At 46.5% G+C, this 20,580-nt stretch overlaps 2 protein-coding genes across 11 annotated transcripts in view; both read left to right on the plus strand.

The window, feature by feature from the left end:
• Positions 1 to 19,433, plus strand: part of LOC147635586 (ethylene-overproduction protein 1-like) — a 37,813-nt gene extending 18,380 nt beyond the window's left edge. For all 10 annotated transcript variants that reach the window (XM_086802942.1, XM_086802947.1, XM_086802938.1 and 7 more), the window contains one exon: positions 18,930 to 19,433. In XM_086802942.1, coding sequence (XP_086659068.1) covers positions 18,930 to 19,150 — 221 coding nt within the window. In that variant the 3' untranslated portion in view covers positions 19,151 to 19,433. The remainder of the gene's footprint in view (positions 1 to 18,929) is intronic.
• LOC147635587 (uncharacterized) lies at positions 13,784 to 15,381 on the plus strand. The gene is made up of 3 exons (XM_086802949.1): positions 13,784 to 14,415; positions 14,507 to 14,668; positions 14,803 to 15,381. The coding sequence occupies exons 1-3, from the start codon at positions 13,882 to 13,884 to the stop codon at positions 15,217 to 15,219; spliced, it is 1,113 nt and encodes a 370-aa protein (XP_086659075.1). The 5' UTR covers positions 13,784 to 13,881; the 3' UTR covers positions 15,220 to 15,381.
• Positions 19,434 to 20,580: the final 1,147 nt, after the last annotated feature.

Here is a 20,580-nt window from a genome sequence, read left to right on the forward strand (position 1 = left end):
ACCCATGTTGGAGGCCAGCCCAAGTGTGAAAGGGGACAAAAACGATCTTCAAAAGTCTTAAGGTTTTTAAAACCTTTGAAGACAAAAATATTATTATTTAATAAGTATGCGTTTTTTAAAACCTTGCTTTTGGCGTTTTTATGAAAAAAACGCATCTTCTTTATTTAAGGGAAGGTGGTGGATTGGAGGGTGTGGTCATGGCGTGGCTGCATGGGTACGCTGTCGCTGCAGTTGGGTACCGATGCCACCGGGTACAGCAGCTGCCGCCAGCTACTGTCGCTAGCGCTGTCGCCGGGTACGGAACTGCCGCCGTTGGTACAGCGCCGCCGTCGGGTGCAGTCGGGCGCCGCTGCCAGGTACAGTCGAGCGCCGTTGGATGCAGTCGGGCGTCGCCGCCGGGTACAGAGCCGCGCCGCCGGGTACAATGCCGTGCCGTCGCTACTGGTACAGTCGGGTGTCGCCGTCAGAACCGTCGGCCGCCACGCCGCGCCGTTGCAAGAACCGCCGCGTCGCGTCACTGCCAAAGTCGCCGCCACTGCTACCATTGAGTATTGCTGCTATCACCAGGTGTTATCAGTGCTATGTATGGATTACAGCCTGGCAGCAATGGGCAGTATGGGGCAGCCAAGTAGGCAACCAGATGGGCAGCAGCTAGGCAGGCGTCAGGAAAGAGTTTTTCTGCAGACAATATGGCAGTCAGACGAGGGTCAGATGGGAGGCTCTCTACGCCAGGTGGTTGCATGTGTGGAAGCAGTCAGCGTGGATCTCTCTCTCTCTCTCTCTCTCTTGAAAGAAGGTGAGCTGAAGGAGTCACCGAGGGGCTAACAGCCAAGGAGTCTCTCTCTCTTTCTTCGCAAGCAAGTTTTGTTTACGAGATTGGGATACAGAGGATCAAGTGCATATGCACAGGATGATGTTCTTGGAAGAGATGTGTGTTGCTCTTCATCTTGGACTTACGTGTATTCAGGGATGGCTTGACACATCCTCTTATCTTTCTCTCTCTGAGTTTTTGGCATTGTGATTGGATGATGCATATGAGGATTTATCTGTTATGGAAACAGGACATTGGTCTTTCGTGAGGAGACAGGACTTGGTATCGGGGATACATGCCTATGGTTTATGGATACAGGTCTATGGTGTATCAGATACAGGTCTTTGGTTTCGTGAGGAAAGCATGTCTCTGGATTCATGTGAAGAGGTTCTCGTTTTCTCAAGGTTACACGCAGGCTGTGACTATAGGAAGGACATATGGTTTGGTACAGCCCTACTGCTGTTTGGGAAAGGGTTGTGAGATCCATGGTTGAGATGGAGAAGACCTTTTCAAGCAGGGAGGTGTCGTATAGGTGTGCCTTCTCTATGGAATGCTTTGCTGTAATAGCGAGAGACCTTATTTGGAAAGTCTTGGGTGAAAAGCTAAAAGGGATCCTATTGGTAAAGGATTCGACAAGTTGTACTATGTAGTCATTTTTTTAATCAAGTAAAGAAATACCGCAAGGGGCGCCACTGCGTTTTGGGGCCAATCGGTGTCCTCCTACTATTTGCAGGAGCATTCTAGCTCCCTTGTTTGTTTTCCTTTTCCAGGTTCTCATGGGTGATGAAGTGTTTTGTGTGCGAGTGTTTGTTCCACTGCCCGTCAGATTTCTGAAGGCCGGTTTCATGGTTGCATTGCCTGGACATCGTCGACTTTCTCAAGGAGGTGAGCCCGTGGTTTTCACATCAAAAGCTTCAACATGTGGAAGGTGAAAAGGAAGTGCAGGAGATAGTGCAGGATTACGAGTCTTTGCCTATATGAGGTGAAGAGCAAAAGTTAAAGATGAAGCTCAGGAGAAAACACACCAAGGACAAGAAGTAGTCAGCCAGGAACAAGAAGCAGTTGAAGTGTTATGGTGCAAGAGATAGGTTGAAGGCTATGATTTTCGACACTTTGTCACCAGTGGTATCTTCACGCAGGCTTCATGGGTTCGGAAGACAGCTTCTTTCTATGTTTAGCAGTGGTGATCTACTATGCTTCATTGAGACTTGTGCTTACCACTTGGGTGGAGTACAAGCAGGTTTTGGGTGCCTATGCATGTATCAGATGAGGCTCAGACGGAAGCGGAGAAACTTGATGAGGTTCTTATTCCCGAGGAGATACTGTCACATAAGGAAAGAAAGGTACAAGGTAAAGTTTCCCGTCGCTATCTTGTGAAGTTTAAGGAACTATTCACCGATGGATGCGAAGTGGATGGAGGAGGGTGACTTAGCAGATTCACCTTAGGTATTGCAGCTTTATCTTGACGCCTTTGAGTTGGAGCCGACTCTTGCGACGGCTCATTCAGTTCAGCAGAGCATGGGTCTGGAGCATTGCCTGAAGCTCAAGAGGGGGGTAGCACCTTCGCTCCCTTGTTATAGAGAGGCTCAGTTTTTCATCTAGGAGTCGCTTGGTGACATCTTTGTATTCACCCGAGGTACTGAGGCTGACAATAGATCTGCTTATGGGACTTCTATGATATTGTGCACTAGTCACATGAGATGGTAAAGTTGGATATGGTTCACAGTCGGCCGCACCATGAACTATAACTGCAACTATGGATAACTCTGTCTACAGCTATGGGTAACAGAAATGGTTTTTGCCTTTGGAACTAAGGTATGACTGAGGAAGATTGGGACATTGATCTTTGTCATATGGTTCTGGCTGTTCTTGACCACAGGATCGGTCAATTGGATATTGAGATGATGCTATTTGCGGAGTTGGTCTCCTATGGAATGGCATGGTTTGGTTGAGCTCAAAGTTTGCAGCAACCTGAGCTAACACTTCAAGACTCTAAGAAGGGCATAAGTCTTGCGAGCAGTCCTAGAGTTGGTTTGGTTCATATATGGATTGAACTCTATTTGTGCATGTATTTATACACTTTCCGAGGTATTATGGTATTCTGGTGCCATTGGATCCTGGTACCCTTGAGAATACATTGGGTAATACTCTGGATGTGTCAGGATGAGATGCATGTATGTTGATATGATACATTAGGTACTTTATCATGTTCATGGTGTATCACTGAATGTGGTTCCTGCGAGATGGCCATAAGTAGAGTGTGTAAAGCATCAAGAGGGACATATGTGGAAAGTACTTAGTAGATGTATAGTTTAGATGCATTGAGTGCTTTCATATGCTCATGTACCTCTAGTCGTCGATGCCCATGGGTGTAAGGCTTGCGAGCAACCCTGAGACTGTTATCGTGGAGTGGGTAGAGCATTTTGAGGAGCATATTGTTTGCGAATGCATATATGTGTCATGCATATGTTTGTCATATGTAGAATGATGCATGGATTTATTTTTTGGCTAACACAGGTTACGTGTTTCCACTTGGTTTTAGACTTTTGTTGCAGGTTCTGAAGGAACAAGCAAGAGTTGTTTTGTCACTTTGATGTGACAGTGTGGATGATTCTTACTGTGTTATTGAGTGCAATCGAGGAGGCTTGCTATTTTTCAAGAGGGGGGTATGTTACGAGCCTGTGTTTTTCCCTCTGGACAACGAGCAGGTGGACACGGGCACGGGCACAGGACACACAGTGTGGACATGCATCAGTTAGATGTGAAAAGGAAACCCATGTTGGAGGCCAGCCCAAGTGTGAAAGGGGACAAAAAGGATCTTCAAAAGTCTTAAGGTTTTTAAAACCTTTGAAGACAAAAATATTATTATTTAATAAGCATGCGTTTTTGAAAACCTTGCTTTTGGCGTTTTTATGAAAAAAACGCATCTTCTTTATTTAAGGGAAGGTGGTGGATTGGAGGGTGTGGTCATGGCGTGGCTGCATGGGTACGATGTCGTTGCAGTTGGGTACCGCTGCCACCGTTTACAGTAGCTGCCGCTAGCTACTGTCGCTAGCGCCGCCGTTGGGTACGGAATTGCCGCCGTTGGTACAGGCGCCGCCGCCGGGTGCAATTGGCCGCGCGTCGCCGGGTACAGAGCCGCACAGTCGGGTACAGAGCTGCGCCACCGGGTACAATGCCGTGCCGCCGGTGCCGGTATAGTCGGGCACCGCCGACCGTCGCGCCGCGCCGTTGCTAGAACCATTGCGCCGCAGCCGCTGAGTACTGCTGCTATCATCAGGTGTTATCATTGCTATGTATGGATTACAGTTGGGAAGCAATGGGCAATATAGGGCAGCCAAGCAGGCAACCAGATGGGCAGCAGCTAGGCAAGCGTCAGGCAAGAGTTTTTCTGCAGACAATATGGCAGTCAGACGAGGGTCAGATGGGAGGCTCTCTACGCCAGGTGGCTGCATGTGTGGAAGCAGTCAGCGTGGATCTCTCTCTCTATCTCTCTTGAAAGAAGGTGAGCTGAAGGAGGCACCGAGGGGCTAACAGTCAAGGAGTCTCTCTCTCTTTCTTCACAAGCAGGTTTTGTTTACGAGATTGGGATACAGAGGATCAAGCTGCATATGCACAGGATGATGTTCTTGGAAGAGATGTGTGTTGCTCTTCATCTTGGACTTATGTGTATTCAGGGATGGCTTGACACATCCTCTATCTTTCTCTCTCTGAGTTATTGGCATCGTGATTGGATGATGCATATGAGGATTCATCTGTTATGGAAACAGGACATTGGTCTTTCGTGAGGAGACAGGACTTTGGTATCGGGGATACAGGCCTATGGTTTATGGATACAGGTCTATGGTTTATCAGATACAGGTCTTTGGTTTCGTGAGGAAAGCATGTCTCTGGATTCATGTGAAGAGGTTCTCGTTTTCTCAAGGTTACACGCAGGCTGTGACTATAGGAAGGACATATGGTTTGGTACAGCCCTACTGCTGTTTGGGAAAGGGTTGCGAGATCCATGGTTGAGATGGAGAAGACCTTTTCAAGTAGGAGGTGTCGTACAGGTGTGCCTTCTCTATGGAATGCTTTGCTGTAATAGCGAGAGACCTTATTTGGAAAGTCCTGGGTGAAAGCTAAAAGGGATCCTATTGGTAAAGGATTCGACAAGTTGTACTATGTAGTCATTTTTTTTTAATCAAGTAAAGAAATACCGCAAGGGGCGCCACTGTGTTTTGGGGCCAGTCGGTGTCCTTCTACTATTTGCAGGAGCATCCTAGCTCCCCTGTTTGTTTTCCTTTTTCAGGTTCTCATGGGTGATGAAGTGTTTTGTGTGCGAGTGCTTGTTCCACCGCCCGTCAAATTTCTGAAGGCCGGTTTCATCAACAGAATAGTCGGCCAGCTCCATATGCACACGAGTGCAGTCGGCCAGCTTCTGGGTCATCCTGCCAGCATAGGGCAGCCACCCACACCATGGAAAAAATGGGGAAAAAATACGGGGAGTGAGGAAAAATGAGAAAACACCTACAAAGGGCGGGCACACCCACAACAGAGGTCCTGGTGTCTGATAAAGATAGGAGATGACTTCTAACATAGTAACATTGGATGTGGTGAAGAGTGTGGATGAGGTGGGTTGGAGTGTGAGTGTTTGATTGGGTATGTCATACAACTTTTGTGCATAGGTGTGCTAGATGACAAGATCAATAATGGAGGTGGGTAGCCTGTGTTCAAAAAGTTTTCGTGTTGCTTCACTACTATCCGCATTCAAGGACACTTAGCAAAAGTCCTCGCACTCAGCCAAGAATGCCCTTCCATTGCGGAATCTAGCAAAGATATATTTTTAAAGCTTGCTTCATGAGAGAGAGAGAGAGAGAGATTTTATTAACGTCTTCCAAAAGACCGAACTCGGCCTATGAGACAAATCAGTGTACCTGTGTGGGGTATCCTTTGTCATCCCAACAAAATGAAAAAGTACTGAACTAAAGAGCTGAATCTAAGTGTAAGTACAATGAGTGGGGGAGGGGATGGAGCTCTACTACTAGGAGAATGCAAAGCTATATGCATGGAGTATACAATCATGATATGCAACCTAGCTAGCTCCATCCTGTACCATACTCGGGGTATAAAATGGTATACATCAATGAAGGGGGTGTCCACAGCTCCTTGAAGAACATGCTTGGGTCTGCTCTGAAGCGAGCTAGTCGCTCCGCACCCTCTCTGTGAAATTGAGCTTTGATCTCTGTCATCTCTCTCTGGTATAGGTGTGGTGTCCGAAAGCCAGGTGTCCTCTGTCTCTCGCGGGCTCTGAGTGTCTCTGCTCTCTGGAGAGTAATTCCCTGCTGTGTAGGGGCTGGGAGTGGGGTGGATCTCTGAAAAAATGTAGTAATCTGTGTCTATCGTCCCCCCTCTGGAGCTGTCTTAGCCTGTAATGATGTCTCTCTGTGACGCTGTATGTCTAGAATGAATCTCCCCAGCATGCGTTGGTCTGCTGCCTCAAAGATCTGGCGTAGGGAATGTGGCTCTCTGAATAAAATGGGATATCTCTCTGATGGCTGTATATGCTCTGCATCTGCATACATAATGCTCCTCACTCTCCACCTCCTCTCTGCACAATCTGCATACCCTCTCCTCTCGGGGGATTCGTGCTGCTTTGCCAGTCTCGATCTCCAATCGATGTGATGAGACTCTAAGTTGACCAATAGCTACTCGGGAGCCGTGTGGTAAAAAGCCCTCCATGTATCTAGGCCTCTCTATAAATCCATCATCAGTGATACTCATGAAGTGATCTCTGTAGTATAGCATCTTCGGTGGAAGAGGCTGTGTAGGCGATATCCATGTCTCTCGTGTATAGAGCTGCCATAGGTCCTGTCTCAATACTCTGTTTCTCTCACTATGAGAGAGACGGATATGTGTGGTGCATCCCTGTCATACTGGAATGGTGGTAGATGATCCATGTCTAGGCCATGCTGTGAGAACCAATGTGTGACCTGTGCATACCATGATCCTCTGTCTCCTGCCTCAGCCAGCTGTCTAGATGCCTCAAAAGCTCTGTATGACAATCTGTCCTGTGGCATCTCTCTGAATCTGTCTAGCAGGCATATAGTCTGGAATATGGCCTCTACCATCATAGGAGGCGCAGCAAACTCTGCTTGGATAATGTCATGAGGTACTGACGGTTTGTTGCGTATCATGCGTGCCATCATGAGGGCTTGTGGTCTCTCTATCTGTGTCCACCAATGGGTAGCACGGCATGGCGCCCATACTGCTGCTCCATACATCAGTGACGGTGTGACTAATGTGTCAAATAGCCACCCCTTCGTCCGGGGCTCTTGAAAATGCGCGTGGTGGCACTGTCTCTCTAGCATAGCCAATGCTGGGTGCTGAACCCATGGTGAAGCGCGTGGCTGCTGTGCAGAGAAGGTAACTCCTAGGTACACGTATGATGTCACCACCTCCACCTGGCATCATGCGAGAGTGAATGTCAGCTGACTCTTGCCCTGTCTCGATGTATGAAAGACCATAACCTTGGTTTTCCCAAGGTTCACAGTAAGACCCCTTTGTGTGCAGAAATCATCGAGTGCATGTAGATGCTGCTGTAGACCTCCTGGAGACTCAGACACTAATGCAATATCATCAGCATAAAGCATAATATGTACTGAGGTACCTGCTAGATCAATTCCATCTCCGCCTCCCCGTGTAATGAAGTCAGCCACCTCATCAATGTATAACCCAAATAGCGTGGGGGAAAGTGGGCATCCTTGCTTCACACCAATGGTGCTAGCAATAGTCTCGGACATACCTCCTGGGCATGTGACTCGCCCAAAAACCTGCTCATATAATGCATAGATGCCCCATGTCATATCTGCTGGTATGCCAAGAGACTGCAGGCGCTGAAAGAGCCTCTCTCGTGGTACTGTGTCAAATGCCTTGCGGAAATCCACAAAGCAGCAATAGAGCTTTCTCTTCCTCACTCTGGCCTGATCAATCATACATCTCAAAGTGAATACATGGTCAGTGGTAGAGAAAGCTCTCCTGAAGCCTGCCTGCCCTGATGAGCGTAAACCTGCTCGCTCAGCATATTAAGCTAAGCTCTTGCTCCAACACTGCACCATAGAGTTTGGCCAACACGTGGCCAACCATAACCGTCTTGTAGTTGCTCGGATCGAGCATATCCCTTGTTTTGTGGATCGGCACAATGGTGTGCATCGTCCACTCCGCAGGCAAACCCTCTGCTAGTGCCCTGTTAACCAGGTGTGCAAGAAAAGGAGTCAAAGAATCTACTGCGTATATGAGATGCTCACCCTGTAGGCCCATATGGTCGGCGGCCTGTCCATGCCGTAGGCGGCGGATAGCTTCCTTTACCATCGAGTGGGTAAAGAAGCTAGCTGTGGTAGGTCGAGGCTCCTGTCCGGGGCTCTTTGAAGTGCTGCCATGAGATAGGGCTATCTCTACTCATGAAGAAATGGAAGATCTCTAGCTCCTGTATCTTTGCGAAGGCCCGCCTTTTGCGGCGAGTAAGTCTCCTCATCTCTCTCCTCGACTCCTGCTCTGTGATGGCTCCCAAGGCTCTCTGTATGCGGAGCCGTGAGTATAGGGCTCTGCACTCGTCATCATACCATCTGTTCTGGGGCATAATGTGTATGGCAAACTAGTTATATACAAGAGTTAGGGTCTTTACACTGTAAAGACCCTAAGCTTTGTGATTACCCTCATGAGAGATCAAGGATCCTCATTATGAAACTGGGAATTATTAGAATGTGATCATCTGGTTTATATGAGTAGCTAGCTGCTATTATAGTTTATAGTTACTAGTTTTTTTTTTGTGTGACTAGTCTAGACTTTGCTTTGTTTGTCAAGCCCAGCCTCTTAGTTTGAGGGGCTCAGGTGCCTAGCCTCTAGGAATCAGAATTGAGATCATATTCTCTGTAGTATCATGTATGACATATGTCTACAGTCTTATGATTTCGGATTTATGATTTATCCATGATCCATCTCACTTTCATTTATGTTCGTTGTTTAATTATTTTATTTGATATTTGCATTTGCCATTGTCACTTGTGACTTGTAAGTTGAATTGAAATTAAAGGTTGTATAGTATTAGTAAGTGCTTTAATGTTCATTGATGAATCTTCAAACTTCATATTTCAAAAGTTTTTAAGTAAACTATAAATTTTGTATACATATATATCGGGGGCAACGTTCACTACGTTTGGAACTTCCTTGGAGTAGTGGTTGTCTGCGTCCAGGTAGTCGTGGTCTCCTGGAAGCTTTGATCTCTGAGGCTCTCTATAGTGTGAGCCCACGTCGGAGGTAGATGATATAGGGGGATGGGGATGTGGCTCGTTGATAGGCCTGAAGAAGTTGGTGATCTGTGGCTAGGATCTCTGGCTTTGCACCTGTAGAAGCCTCTCTCTATGTTGCTGTAGCTCAATGAGGAAAAGGCCTAAGCATCTCTGATCAGGATACTCTTGTTAGCAGTCATTTCCTGTTTGTACCATATTGCTTAGTGAGGGCCTCTGTTGTGGGTGTGCCCGCCTAGGAGTTATCTCCATTTTTTCCTCATTTTTCCATTGTTTTCTCAGTTTTTGCTAGTCGTGGGGGACTGTTGCTGTAGGCCGACTGGTTTTGTGCTGGCCAACTGTGTTTTATCTTGGCCGATTGGAGTGTTTGTTGGCCGACTCCCGACTGGTTTTATTCCAGTCACGGACCTCTTCAGTGGCTGTCAGCTGTTTTTGGGTTGACCGACCAGCAGCATAGGGTGGTATAAATACCACCCTTACTTCATTTTTGTACCGGATCTTGTGTATATAGCATAGTTTACACAGCTTCTCTCTCTCTACACTTCTGCGTTTTCTTTCTCACAGCAGTTGTCTCATTTTTCGTTGTGCATTCCGACATGGTATCAGAGCCCCAAGTGGCTTGAAGCTTGGAGACAGTGAGAGCTTGAGGGTTTACTGTTTTTTGGTGCTGATTGGAGATTTCTTGGGTTGTTCGGGACTTGGAAAATGTGTAGAAGGCATCCATCATTGTTGGACAGCCACCTTGCATAGTGTTTGCAGCCTCTTCTTCATTTTTTTTCCCACCCACCCTCCCTTCACAAGACCTTGTGAACTCTTGAGATGGCAGATTTGCTTGAGATGGTTGAGAACCATGTGAAGATCCCCACTCTCCCCACATTCCAGGTGGATCGACAGTTGGACAGGACCAACTATGGTATCTGGAAGGTAACGATGGAGTTTGTCTTGGAGTCTTATGACTTGGCTGATTTCATTGTGGTTGGTGTTCCACGGCCAGAGTTGGAGGATGGGGAGCGTTGACCCTCTACTAGGAAAGAACGGGAGGCTCAGGTACAGTTATGGGATCGTGGCAATGCCCATGTGTGTTCTTTCACCTTCCTTAATTGCACATCCCAGGTGTTTGATATGATGCTGGCCAGAGGGATTTGGCAATACTTGGCTTCTTTGTATAACAGGGTATCACTCATGAAGTGGATTTCCTTGGAAGTGTAGATGCCAGTGATGAATCCTACAAAGTCTTCGACGATGTGGGATCAAATCAACAAACTCTAGGCTCTTCAGCAAGAGGTTCTTCAGGTTGGGAAGGAGATATCTTCAGAGGACATGGCCATCACTTTGTTGTCTCATATGACCTCTCAGTATTCAGCTTTCTATTCCTCTTTGATCACCAGTGGGAGGCTCAGCACCATCACATGGGAGGAGCTTGTGCCTATGGTTTGGGACCAGGAAGAGCGTTTTGCGAACCCTCCACAAGGTCGAGATTCTGAGGCCTTGATTGGCCAGCGGTCGAAAGGCCGCAGCAAGGGCAAAGGGAAGTCTTCACAAGCGAAGTCTTCTGAGGAGGAGCCTGACTCGGATTGTGACGCCTTGAAGGCAGAGGGAACCTGTAACCATTGTGGCAATAAAGGTCACTATTGGAGGAAATGTCCTTAGCGGAGCACCGAGAAAGGTGTTGTAAATGTGAAGACTCCAGCTTTTGTGCACTTGGAGATTATGGACACAGATGTTTCATCTTCTTCCAGCAGGGAGGCGGTTGCACTCGCCGCTAGGGATACTCGAGAGTGGATTCTAGACAGTGGTGCTTCTAGGCACATGACTCCTTCTCGAGAGTTATTACAGGATCTTCAAAGGCATATAGGTCACATCCTTATTGGTGACAAGTCCACTATCCCTATTCATAGTGAGGGGAGGTTGGAAATTGTTCCCGATGGCAGAGTGGGGAAGCATTCCTCCTAGGTTCTTTATGTCCCATCCCTATCTTTTGTCAATGCATGAGGTTTGCAACATTGGCATATGGGTGGAGTTTGATGAGCATTTTGTTTCTCTCCGGGACAAAGCAACAGGCCAAGTTGTTTGGGAAGGTAGAGTGGAGAATGGGATTTGCAAACTCTCAGCACTCTCTCTTACAGGTTCTCAGTTAGGTGATTTGTGGCAGTTTCGTCATGACCACTTGAATGTGGATAAGCTGCGGCGGGCTTTCCGGGACCAGATGGTGGATGGCTTGCCAAATGTTGGCAACAGGCAGGAACATTCAAGTTCTTGCGTTCGTTAGTCAAAGGAGCTTTTATAGGTAAATTATGCTTTGATGTCTCGTATTATTCAGGAGAGTCTGAGGGCTCTGGTGTCTCTGCAAAGAAAATAATGTCCCTGTTCTTGATCACATCATCCATCCGGCCTAAGTCCGACCATAGTGCTCCATTGTAGTTCCAGACTGCAAGCTGTATGCGTGTCTCACAGGCCGCGTATCCCTATGCAATCACCTTGCCATCAATGATGACATGGCCATCTTTGTAGACTGCTTTCTTCCCTTCCGCTCGGGCTGCCCGTACTTTTGGCATGAGCTGTTTCCAGTGCTCCACCTGGGCTTGTGTGAGGTCCTCATCTAGGTAGATGGGGCTGCCCTCCAAACCTCGGAGAATGACCCTCTTCTTCAAGAAATCAATCCTCTTCACTTCGTTCTCAAACTGGAGGATAAGCGCCCTTGGGCATGAAAGGTCCTTCCTTGCCCACCATGCTTGAGGAAGGGAGTTGGGTCTTCATCCTTATATCCCAATTTGTGGCATAGTTGTTTCCCGTCCTCTTGGGGTGTGGTACCCTTTTTCTCCACTATGCCGGTCACTCTCACATTAAGTCTTCTTGCTAGTATGACTAGTCTCATCTTCTCTTCTTGGATGGTTGCATTTACAATCTCCACCCTGTTAAGTCCCTTGGACTTAACTTGTAACCACCTTCCATTTCTTTTCGGCCTCCTTTTTGATGCCCTTCTTGACCACGTCCTTCCATTCAATGGAGAAAGCTATATGTGTTGTTCTTATTAAATAGGAAATTTTTTTATTATAAAAGTGTTATATTCTCCTTCCTCTGGCATGACCTTCTTTAGATCCTCCATGGTGATGGCCATGTCATTCTTGAGGGTCTCCACTTGGGCTTGAAGTTGTTGGATCATGGCATCCTTTCCCTCCATCTCCTTTTCCATTGAGGTGAGCTTGCGGGTCAACTCTTCATTATGAGAGAGAGAGAGAGAGAGAGAGAGAGAGAGAGAGAGAGAGAGAAAGTCTTTTATTAACATCTTCAAAAGACCACTAGAGTCTATGAGACAAAAAAGGTGTTACAAAGTATCCAAGTGTTACACTGATCTTGGTAAAGCAGAAAAATAAAACACTGGAAAAAGACTACTAGCTTTAAATACAAGTATCGGGAATACAATAGCACGATGAACCAAGGTCCCAAGGAACATCAAGTTAGGGTGGCTGGTGGAGAGGTCTCATATCATTCTCAGGAGCTGTGTAAAGGGCATCAATGTCCACATGTCGTGTGTGGGCATCTCTGTATCGCCGGAGCATCTCCTGGACTTGGAGCTGACGGGCGGAGCGCCTATGCGGCCCAGTAGGTCTTGGGCGCCTAGCAGGGTTGGGTCAGGTACGCGTACACTTGGATGTGAGGCGTTCTAGACGTACGTACGTTTTTGTACGTACGGAACGTTAAGGGCGTGTGCTTTTTTTTTTTCCACGCGGCGTCGTCTCTTTAATGCTGCGCGTCGGTGGTCATTTATTTGGGGCGGGGCTGGGCTGGCCGCCGCTGGGCTCATTAGCCTTATTATTTATAAGGCATGGCCCAAATAATGGGCCAAACTTAAAGTAGAAAAAAACAAAAAAAAAACGGGTTCGGCGGGCTGCAGAAAACGGGCCCAATTAAAAAACGAAAAAGTAAACGGGAGAGAGGAAAAAAAACGGGAAGAAAAATGAAAAAAAAAACAACGCGCACGCCGCACATGCAGCCAGCAGCGCGCAGAGTATTGGCGCACACACAAACACTCAGCAAGGCTGCAAGCAATCTCTCTCTCTCTCTCTCTCTCTCTCTCTCTCTCACACACACACACACACACACACACACACAAACATGTCACACACACACTGTACACACACACGATTGAAGGTTGAATAATCTCTCTCTCTCTCTCTCTCTCTCTCTCTCTCACACACACACACACACACACACACACACACACACACACACAAACATGTGACACACACACACACACGACTGAAGGTTGAATAATCTCTCTCTCTCTCCCCCAGTATGGTACAGGATGGAGCTAGCTAGGTTGCATATCATGATTGTATACTCCATGCATATAGCTTTGCATTCTCCTAGTAATAGAGCTCCATCCCCTACACACCCAAATTCAGCTTTTTTATTCAGTACTTTTTCATTTTGTTGGGATGACAGAGGATACCCCATACATGTACTCCGATTTGTCTCATAGGCCGAGTTCGGTCTTTTGGAAGACGTTAATAAAATCTTTCTTTCTTTCTTTCTCTCTCTCTCTCTCTCTCCATATACCTCTACATTATACACTGTCAACATGAAAATTCAACCTTTTTATTTGACATTCACATGACATTGAAGAGCTCATAGCCTCATTGCCCCCCCCCCCCCCCCCCCCCACACACACACACATAGTGACAAGCGTGTACACTGTACACACACATCCAAATTCCAAAATAACACACACACATCTCTCTCTCTCTCTCTCTCTCTCTCTCTCTCTCTCTCTCTCTGTGTGCCATGGGCAAGAAACGACATGCCTATTGGAAGCTTCACACACTCCAAGATGATGAGAAGAGCAACCAATGGAGATGCCGGTATTGTGGAGGTGACTTCAAAAGTTCAGTTACTCGCCTCATCTCTCATGTATCGGGTCTCGGTGGCAATGGCATTTCAGCTTGCAAATCTGTGCCACGCGACATAGCAAATAAGGTGATAGCCGAGCAAAATTTGAAGGCTTCACAGGGTGCAGCCATGGCAGCTGAAGACGAGGATTTGTTGGATCCTCTTCCTCCTCTTTATCGAAAGGATGAGACCATAAGCAATCCAGAGCTTCTTACCATGCGCGACATGTACTTGGAGGCAACCTATCCTCAGGAGCAGCAGTCAGAGGTAAACAACTCCATGGTATCCTACATGCATAGCTTGGGTGCCGCTTTTAGCAGAACCTCATGCAACAAGGAAGACGAGGCAAAGGCCCCGATTAACTGGTGGTTGATTTATGGTTATCAATCATTCCAACTCCAACAAGTGGCATTGCGCGTCCTCTCTCAAGTGAGTGACAATAACTCCCTAAATGGAATTTGGAAAACGATGTGTGATAATAAATAGGTTTTGATTACTTTAAGACTTTTATTACTTGTAGGATTGTTCAGCTGGTGCGTGTGAGCGTAATTGGAGTGCCTACTCTCTTATTCATACAAAGATCCGCAATAAACTCAAGACCAGCCAGTTGGAACGCTTGGTTTATTGCCGAGCCAATCTTCGATTGGTTCAAAATCTTAAGAAACTTGAGCATCCTATGCAGGTGACTGATTGTGTCATAGAGTCTAGACATTAGTATATACAAGTAACAATATTATGATGCATGCAGCTGCCAGCATTTTTGGCATGCCATGGTCACAGACAATTCGCATTGAACATGTTTATTGTTGTTGACAGGTTGATCCTCTATCTCTGGAGCACGTTGCTACCGCAGAAGAGGCGCAGACCGCATTGAGAAACGAGCAGGAGGAGATAATTCGCATGTTGCACAGAGAGCTGGAGAGTATAGACCGCAGGGTGACTCGGGCTTCTTCCAGGGCGTATGACATTGAGCCCAGTGGTGATGCGCATGTTGTGCAGTCGAGCGGGCGAGGTAGACGAGGCGCTAGGCGCGGGACTCGTCGAGGACGAGGACAACGCACATCTACCACATCACATGCGGAGACATCGACAGTAGCTACAGAGGAGATGCTAGATGATCATGAGAGAGTACCCTATGTAGAGCCTGAGTATGATTCTGATGGGAATGTCCTTACCGATGGAGACGTCCCATCTGATTCAGCTTCATCATCAGGTGTTGATGATGATGAGTAGCCTTTGCAGGACCTAGGTTGACCGGGGCACTTTTTACTCTCTTTAGGAGAGGTTTTTTCCCCCGTGTCCTTTGTATCGGTTTCTTTACTTGTAGCGCTTTGCGCATGCTCAGAGTTTCTGTAATCATGATTTTACCTTATGTTCATTTGTATCCTTCTTGAATCTCTACTCTTTCAATGTTCAATGTTTAAAGTTTAAACCATTCAAAGTTTATGTTTCATGAATGACATTCAATGATATGTACTAGTGGATCTAATTTATATATATATTATATTGACGCACTTTACGTACTTTTGCTCGAAGACCGTACTGTACTGCGTACCGTACCCGTACCCGTACCGTACGTACCGTACGTATGGACCTACCTTGGCGCCTAGCTCGCTGCATTTGAACCGCCTGGTCTACGGTAACCCCGGGGAAACGGTGTGTTCACTGTCTGACTCGTTTGAGAGGTGGGGGGGCCTGGGTGGGTTCCTCTCTCAGATGGCGGCGAGAGGCTTCCTGGATGTGGGAGAAAAGGCTCGTGATCCGAGGCTGTGAGGTATTTGTGCCCGGACACTGTCGGCGTGATCCAAGCAGCTGGTCCCTGTGTCTACGCAACTCCAGACATTAGAGCCCAAGAGAACGCTGATCTGGATAGTCAATGACTGTGAATAATGACCCAAAACCCTCTCTGAACAGACAGTGGAATCTCCCACGTATCTCATAATACACCAAGCATATGCAAACATAGTGCTCCTTAGTCTCCACCTCTAGGGAACAAAGTGTGCATATGCGGTCCACTCTATCAATACCCTCAGCTCTCGGTGTCACCAGAGTGTCAAAGAGCCACCCTTTCGTACTGGGCTCCTGGAAATGGGCCTGAAATTGGACTGCGTATCCCCTCGTGAGGCGGGCCGAGGCAGCTGGTTTCATGTTGAAAATGGGTCTTGTGAATGTGACTCCAAGATAAACATATGATTCCACAATCTCCATTGTGTCACCCCCATAAACAAAACTCCTTGCACTCCTCATGGCTTTCACTGCAGGCCCGGATGTGTTAAAAACCATAACCTTGGTCTTGCCCAAATTCACCGTGAGATCCCATTGCTCACAAAAGGCCTGCAAAGCCTCTAGATGGTGCTGCAATCCAGCCAGCGAATCTGAAATCAGCACCATGTCGTCGGCATATGAGAGGAGAGGTATCACTGTACCATATAATGTGGTTCCCAGACCCCCTAATCTGTCTATAAAATCACTGAACTCATCGATGTACAATCCAAATAGAGTGGGTGAGAGAGGGCACCCCTGTTTCACCCCAATAGTGCTCGTCACCATGTTGGACAGCCCTCTTGGTGCTCTCACTCTTCCTGTTACAGACTCATAAAGTGTCATGACTCCCCAAATCATCTCCTCTGGCAAGTGCAGCTCTTGGAGCCTGTGAAAGAGGCGGGCCCTTGGTATAGTGTCGAAAGCCTTGTGGAAATCCACAAAGCAACAATAAATCTTGCGCCCCCCCTGCTTGCTCCTCAATAATAGCCCTCAGAGTGAAGATGTGATCAAGTGTAGAGTATGTTCTTTGAAAACCAGCCTGTCCCTTGGCTCTATACCCTTGTCTCTCTGCCAATAAGCTGATCTCTGCCTCCAGTACTGCCCCATAGTGTTTGGCGAGGGTGTGACTGATCATGATCATGCAGTAATTATTAGGGTCAAGCAGGTCCCCGGCGTTGTGGATTGGGATAATGGTGTTGGTGGTCCAAGAGTGTGGGAAGCCTTGGCTAAGGCCTAGGTTAAAGAGATCGGCAAGGAAAGGGGTAAGGATATCACAGGCATGGGAGATGTGTGATGAGGCCCAATGCTTTGTGTTGGCGGATGCTCTTTTGTACTGCCCGGCATTCCTCAGCATACCAGCTATGGTGTGGCATGGATCCACAAGGGGGCTTTGAGGAAGAATGATGGCTGGTGGGAAAAGAGTTACTGGCAGCATCATGTAGAAGGTGAGAAAGCTGAGTAGAAATAATAGAGAGGGGCGCTGAGAGATCAATAGTCGAGAGGTACGAATCAAGGTTGGATTGGTACACTCCATCAAGGGCATGATCAAAGTGTACCTTGGTGAATGATGAACCTGGGATAAGGGCTGGCTGCTTGGGGAGAGAAATGGCTATGGAGAAGGTGAGGAATGCATGATCGGCAAGAAGGGGTGGTGGGGAGATATGGAAATCATGAATGTAATGGGTCGAGGCCAGGGAGCCCATGAGATAATCCACCGTACTGGAACCTCCTTTACAGGTAAAGCAAGTGAGGTGACCCGAGGCTGGCCATTGGGCCATCCCATTGAAGATGACCAGCCCATGTGCTGATCCATCTCTAAGAAGAACCTGCCAAAAGCTGTGACGGGACCGACATCCTGTGACATTCTCTGGAAGCCCATCTCGTGCATATCCACATCTCGTAAGAGAAAATCATCTCCCCAAAACTCAAAGAAAAACTCCAAGATGTCTGCATACATGTCTAGAAATGGGGATTGCCCATCAGTGGGTGAAAATCTGGAAGTGTCAGGTGGGAAGTAGCAAATGGCTATGATGGGGTTGCCTCCTGACCGGTGAAGCTTGAGCCACATGTAGCGTGCCTGCTTGTCTTTGTGAGCCAGTGAAATGATGCTGCAGAGGTGTGGCTTAAAGAGGATAGCCACCCCTCCCGAACCTTGAACACTCCACATCTCTGTCTCCCCAAGGTAAGTTGACTCCCACACATATCCGGAGATCTCTGGTAGCCCCCTCTCAGGACTCTGGTGAGTCTCGGTGTAGAAGACCATGTCCCTGCCTGTGGAAGTGTCTGAGAAACCTCCTGAGTTTGATCATAGCGTGCCATTGCAATTCCATACAGCCATGTGTGGTCCCATAGAATGCATGTTCCTATTTGGGCCGCGAGTCTAAGATGATGGAGCGGCCATCTCTCCATATTGGCCATTCCTCTGTTTATCTCCGACTTGGTGGCAGCCACTTCTTCTTTTGTGGCTGCTACATCTTGTGTGGCATTCTCCATGGCATTGCTTGGCTGTTTGCAGCTCTGTGTGGAGGTGTTCATTGGCTGCCTTGAGCTCGGCAAGCTCGTTCTTTAGCTCCTCGGCTATAGGGAATTCCCCCTCTTCCCTCTCAGCCCTTAAGGAGTTAACAATGGCATGTAGAAGTTCCATATTTTCATTGTTTTTGGCCTGTTGTTGCTTCAGTTCTTGGATCTCCTCCTTTAGGGTAGCGATATATGCATCTTTGACTTCGAAAGCATCTTTCATGAAGGACTTCAGGTTCTCCATCTCCTCCTTGATCTCACAAAATTGTTTTTCGTGACTTTAAATATGCTATCTGCGATCTTTTTGTCTAATGCGAGGGATTTCAAGTTATCTGCAACCTTGTTGAGTTCTTCCTGGAATCCCATGTCTGCAGCACTTCACAGCTGGGAGTGCATGTTATAATGGAGAAAAACCCCAAGCTGCAGTGGAAGCTGCTTGAAGAAAGATCGCCAAAGCCATCAGAAATTCGGCACATGCAATTGCCCTCTTGCAGGCAATGTAAAGGAGGGGAGAGGGGGCAGGCAGCGAAGAAAAAGAATGCCTTTCTTCATGCTCCATTGCGGAGTTTAGCAAAGATTTTAAAGCTGATCTGCGCTTGCTTCATTAGAGAGAGAGAGAGAGAGAGAGGTGGTAAAATGCTGATGTTTTTTTTTCTCTGCAGTATTGATGGACAGCCATAGACAGAAAGAAGCCATCGTGGAGCTTAGCAAAGCTATAGCCTTCAAAGCTGATTTGCACTTGCTTCACTTGCGGGCAGCATTTCATGAGTGCATTGGAGATCTGAACAGTGCTTTACAAGATTGTCGAGCAGCTCTTTCAGTTGATCCCACTCATGTAGAGACTATGCGGCTCTATAGTCGAATGCACAGTAAAGAGCCATGATTGATTCATCTTTCATGTGTCTGTAATGTTCAAGGAGGACGAGTGGTGGTCCTTTGTCAAGCCATTTTTAGTGATGACGATGGACCACCTATGGTCCTTTTTGAGTACACCATTTAGTGTACCATCATTTGTAATCCAAGTGGACACTCGTTGACATGGTGTTGTACTTTTACTAACAAATTTTGGGGCAAGCACTGCGGCCCCTCTTAGAGGTGAAGGAGAACTCTAATTTTTATATGCGGGCATTTGGTAGTAGTGAAATTGGCATCGGCTTTTCTTCTTATAATTTGTAATTGGTGGAATAAGTGCCCAAAATGAGGAGGTTTTTAAACTTCAATGCCTTAAAAGGTTCCAAGTGCACAACTAGATAGTGCAGTGGGTGTTTCTGTACACCACCTTCTTATCAATGGGTACCATGAAGATTCACCTTGTATTAAAGAATAATTATGCTTTAAGCATATCTTACTTGGGTACCAGGACAGTTCATTCGTATTATGGAATAATTATGCATACAAAATACCTTCTCACGTCAAAATGCCTTTGCCTAAGCTAGGCAAGCATAAACAATGAGCGTTTTAACCTCTAGTCACACACATAAAGAGACCTTGAAGAAGTAGAAGCAATACAAAGAGCATATTATTCCTATCAAATTGGAGAATACACAAGTAAAGTCAAGAAAGGATTATATTATAGTGAAGAAGTTTCTAGTGCAACAAAGAACGTTCGACTTGTACAAGCTCATTGGAATCATTGCATCCATTTAGATTGTTTGTAATGAACGCGATGACAATTTAATTTTGTTTGTTTTCCAGCAACAAAGAAAGAGGATAATAGCCACCCACCATAACTCAAAACTCTGAAAAGAGATGGACATTGTTTAGCTAGATAACAAAGGTGGGAGGAGCAAAACAATGCTTCATTTCTTCATACTGTAAAGTGCTACTAGATACAAACGAAGCTTGCTATGAACGTAAAAGTAGGGAAGATACCCACTACAAAGTAGTTATAGTGTATGTATATGAGTGCTTTTTTACTATATATAACAATAGAATGCATGACTACTAAAAAAGTCAATAGGAAAAAGCTATTACTAGATTGCTATAAAGCAGTCACAGCATGTAACTGCTATTTTATTGCTAGATTCGTAATAATGAGCGTGCGTGACTATAGTCACAAAATTAAGCAAAATATTGCTATTTGGACAACTATATAGCCATTTGACCTTTATAATAAGCATATGACTATTATGATTGTGACATGTAGTAGGCATGCTTTTTAACTATAGTAGCCACAATGTAGGCTTTAGATTGATACTACTTTGTAGCAGCCATGTGGACTTTGCTTACAGTCCTATAGCAGACATGATTGCTATTTAGCAATCTTAATAAACGGCTAAGGCTGCTATATGACATTAGACTACTACATGATGA

The sequence above is a fragment of the Cibotium barometz genome, chromosome 9 (genome assembly GCF_041138505.1).
Source record: "Cibotium barometz isolate CiBa-2024 chromosome 9, ASM4113850v1, whole genome shotgun sequence".
NCBI lineage: Eukaryota > Viridiplantae > Streptophyta > Polypodiopsida > Cyatheales > Cibotiaceae > Cibotium > Cibotium barometz.

Coding starts and splice junctions, on each gene's coding strand:
- LOC147635587 (XM_086802949.1), top strand. CDS start 13,882: ATGGGCAAGAAACGACATGCCTATTGGAAGCTTCACACACTCCAAGAT. Junction 14,416..14,506: donor CATTGCGCGTCCTCTCTCAA/GTGAGTGACAAT, acceptor TATTACTTGTAG/GATTGTTCAGCTGGTGCGTG. Junction 14,669..14,802: donor AACTTGAGCATCCTATGCAG/GTGACTGATTGT, acceptor TGTTGTTGACAG/GTTGATCCTCTATCTCTGGA.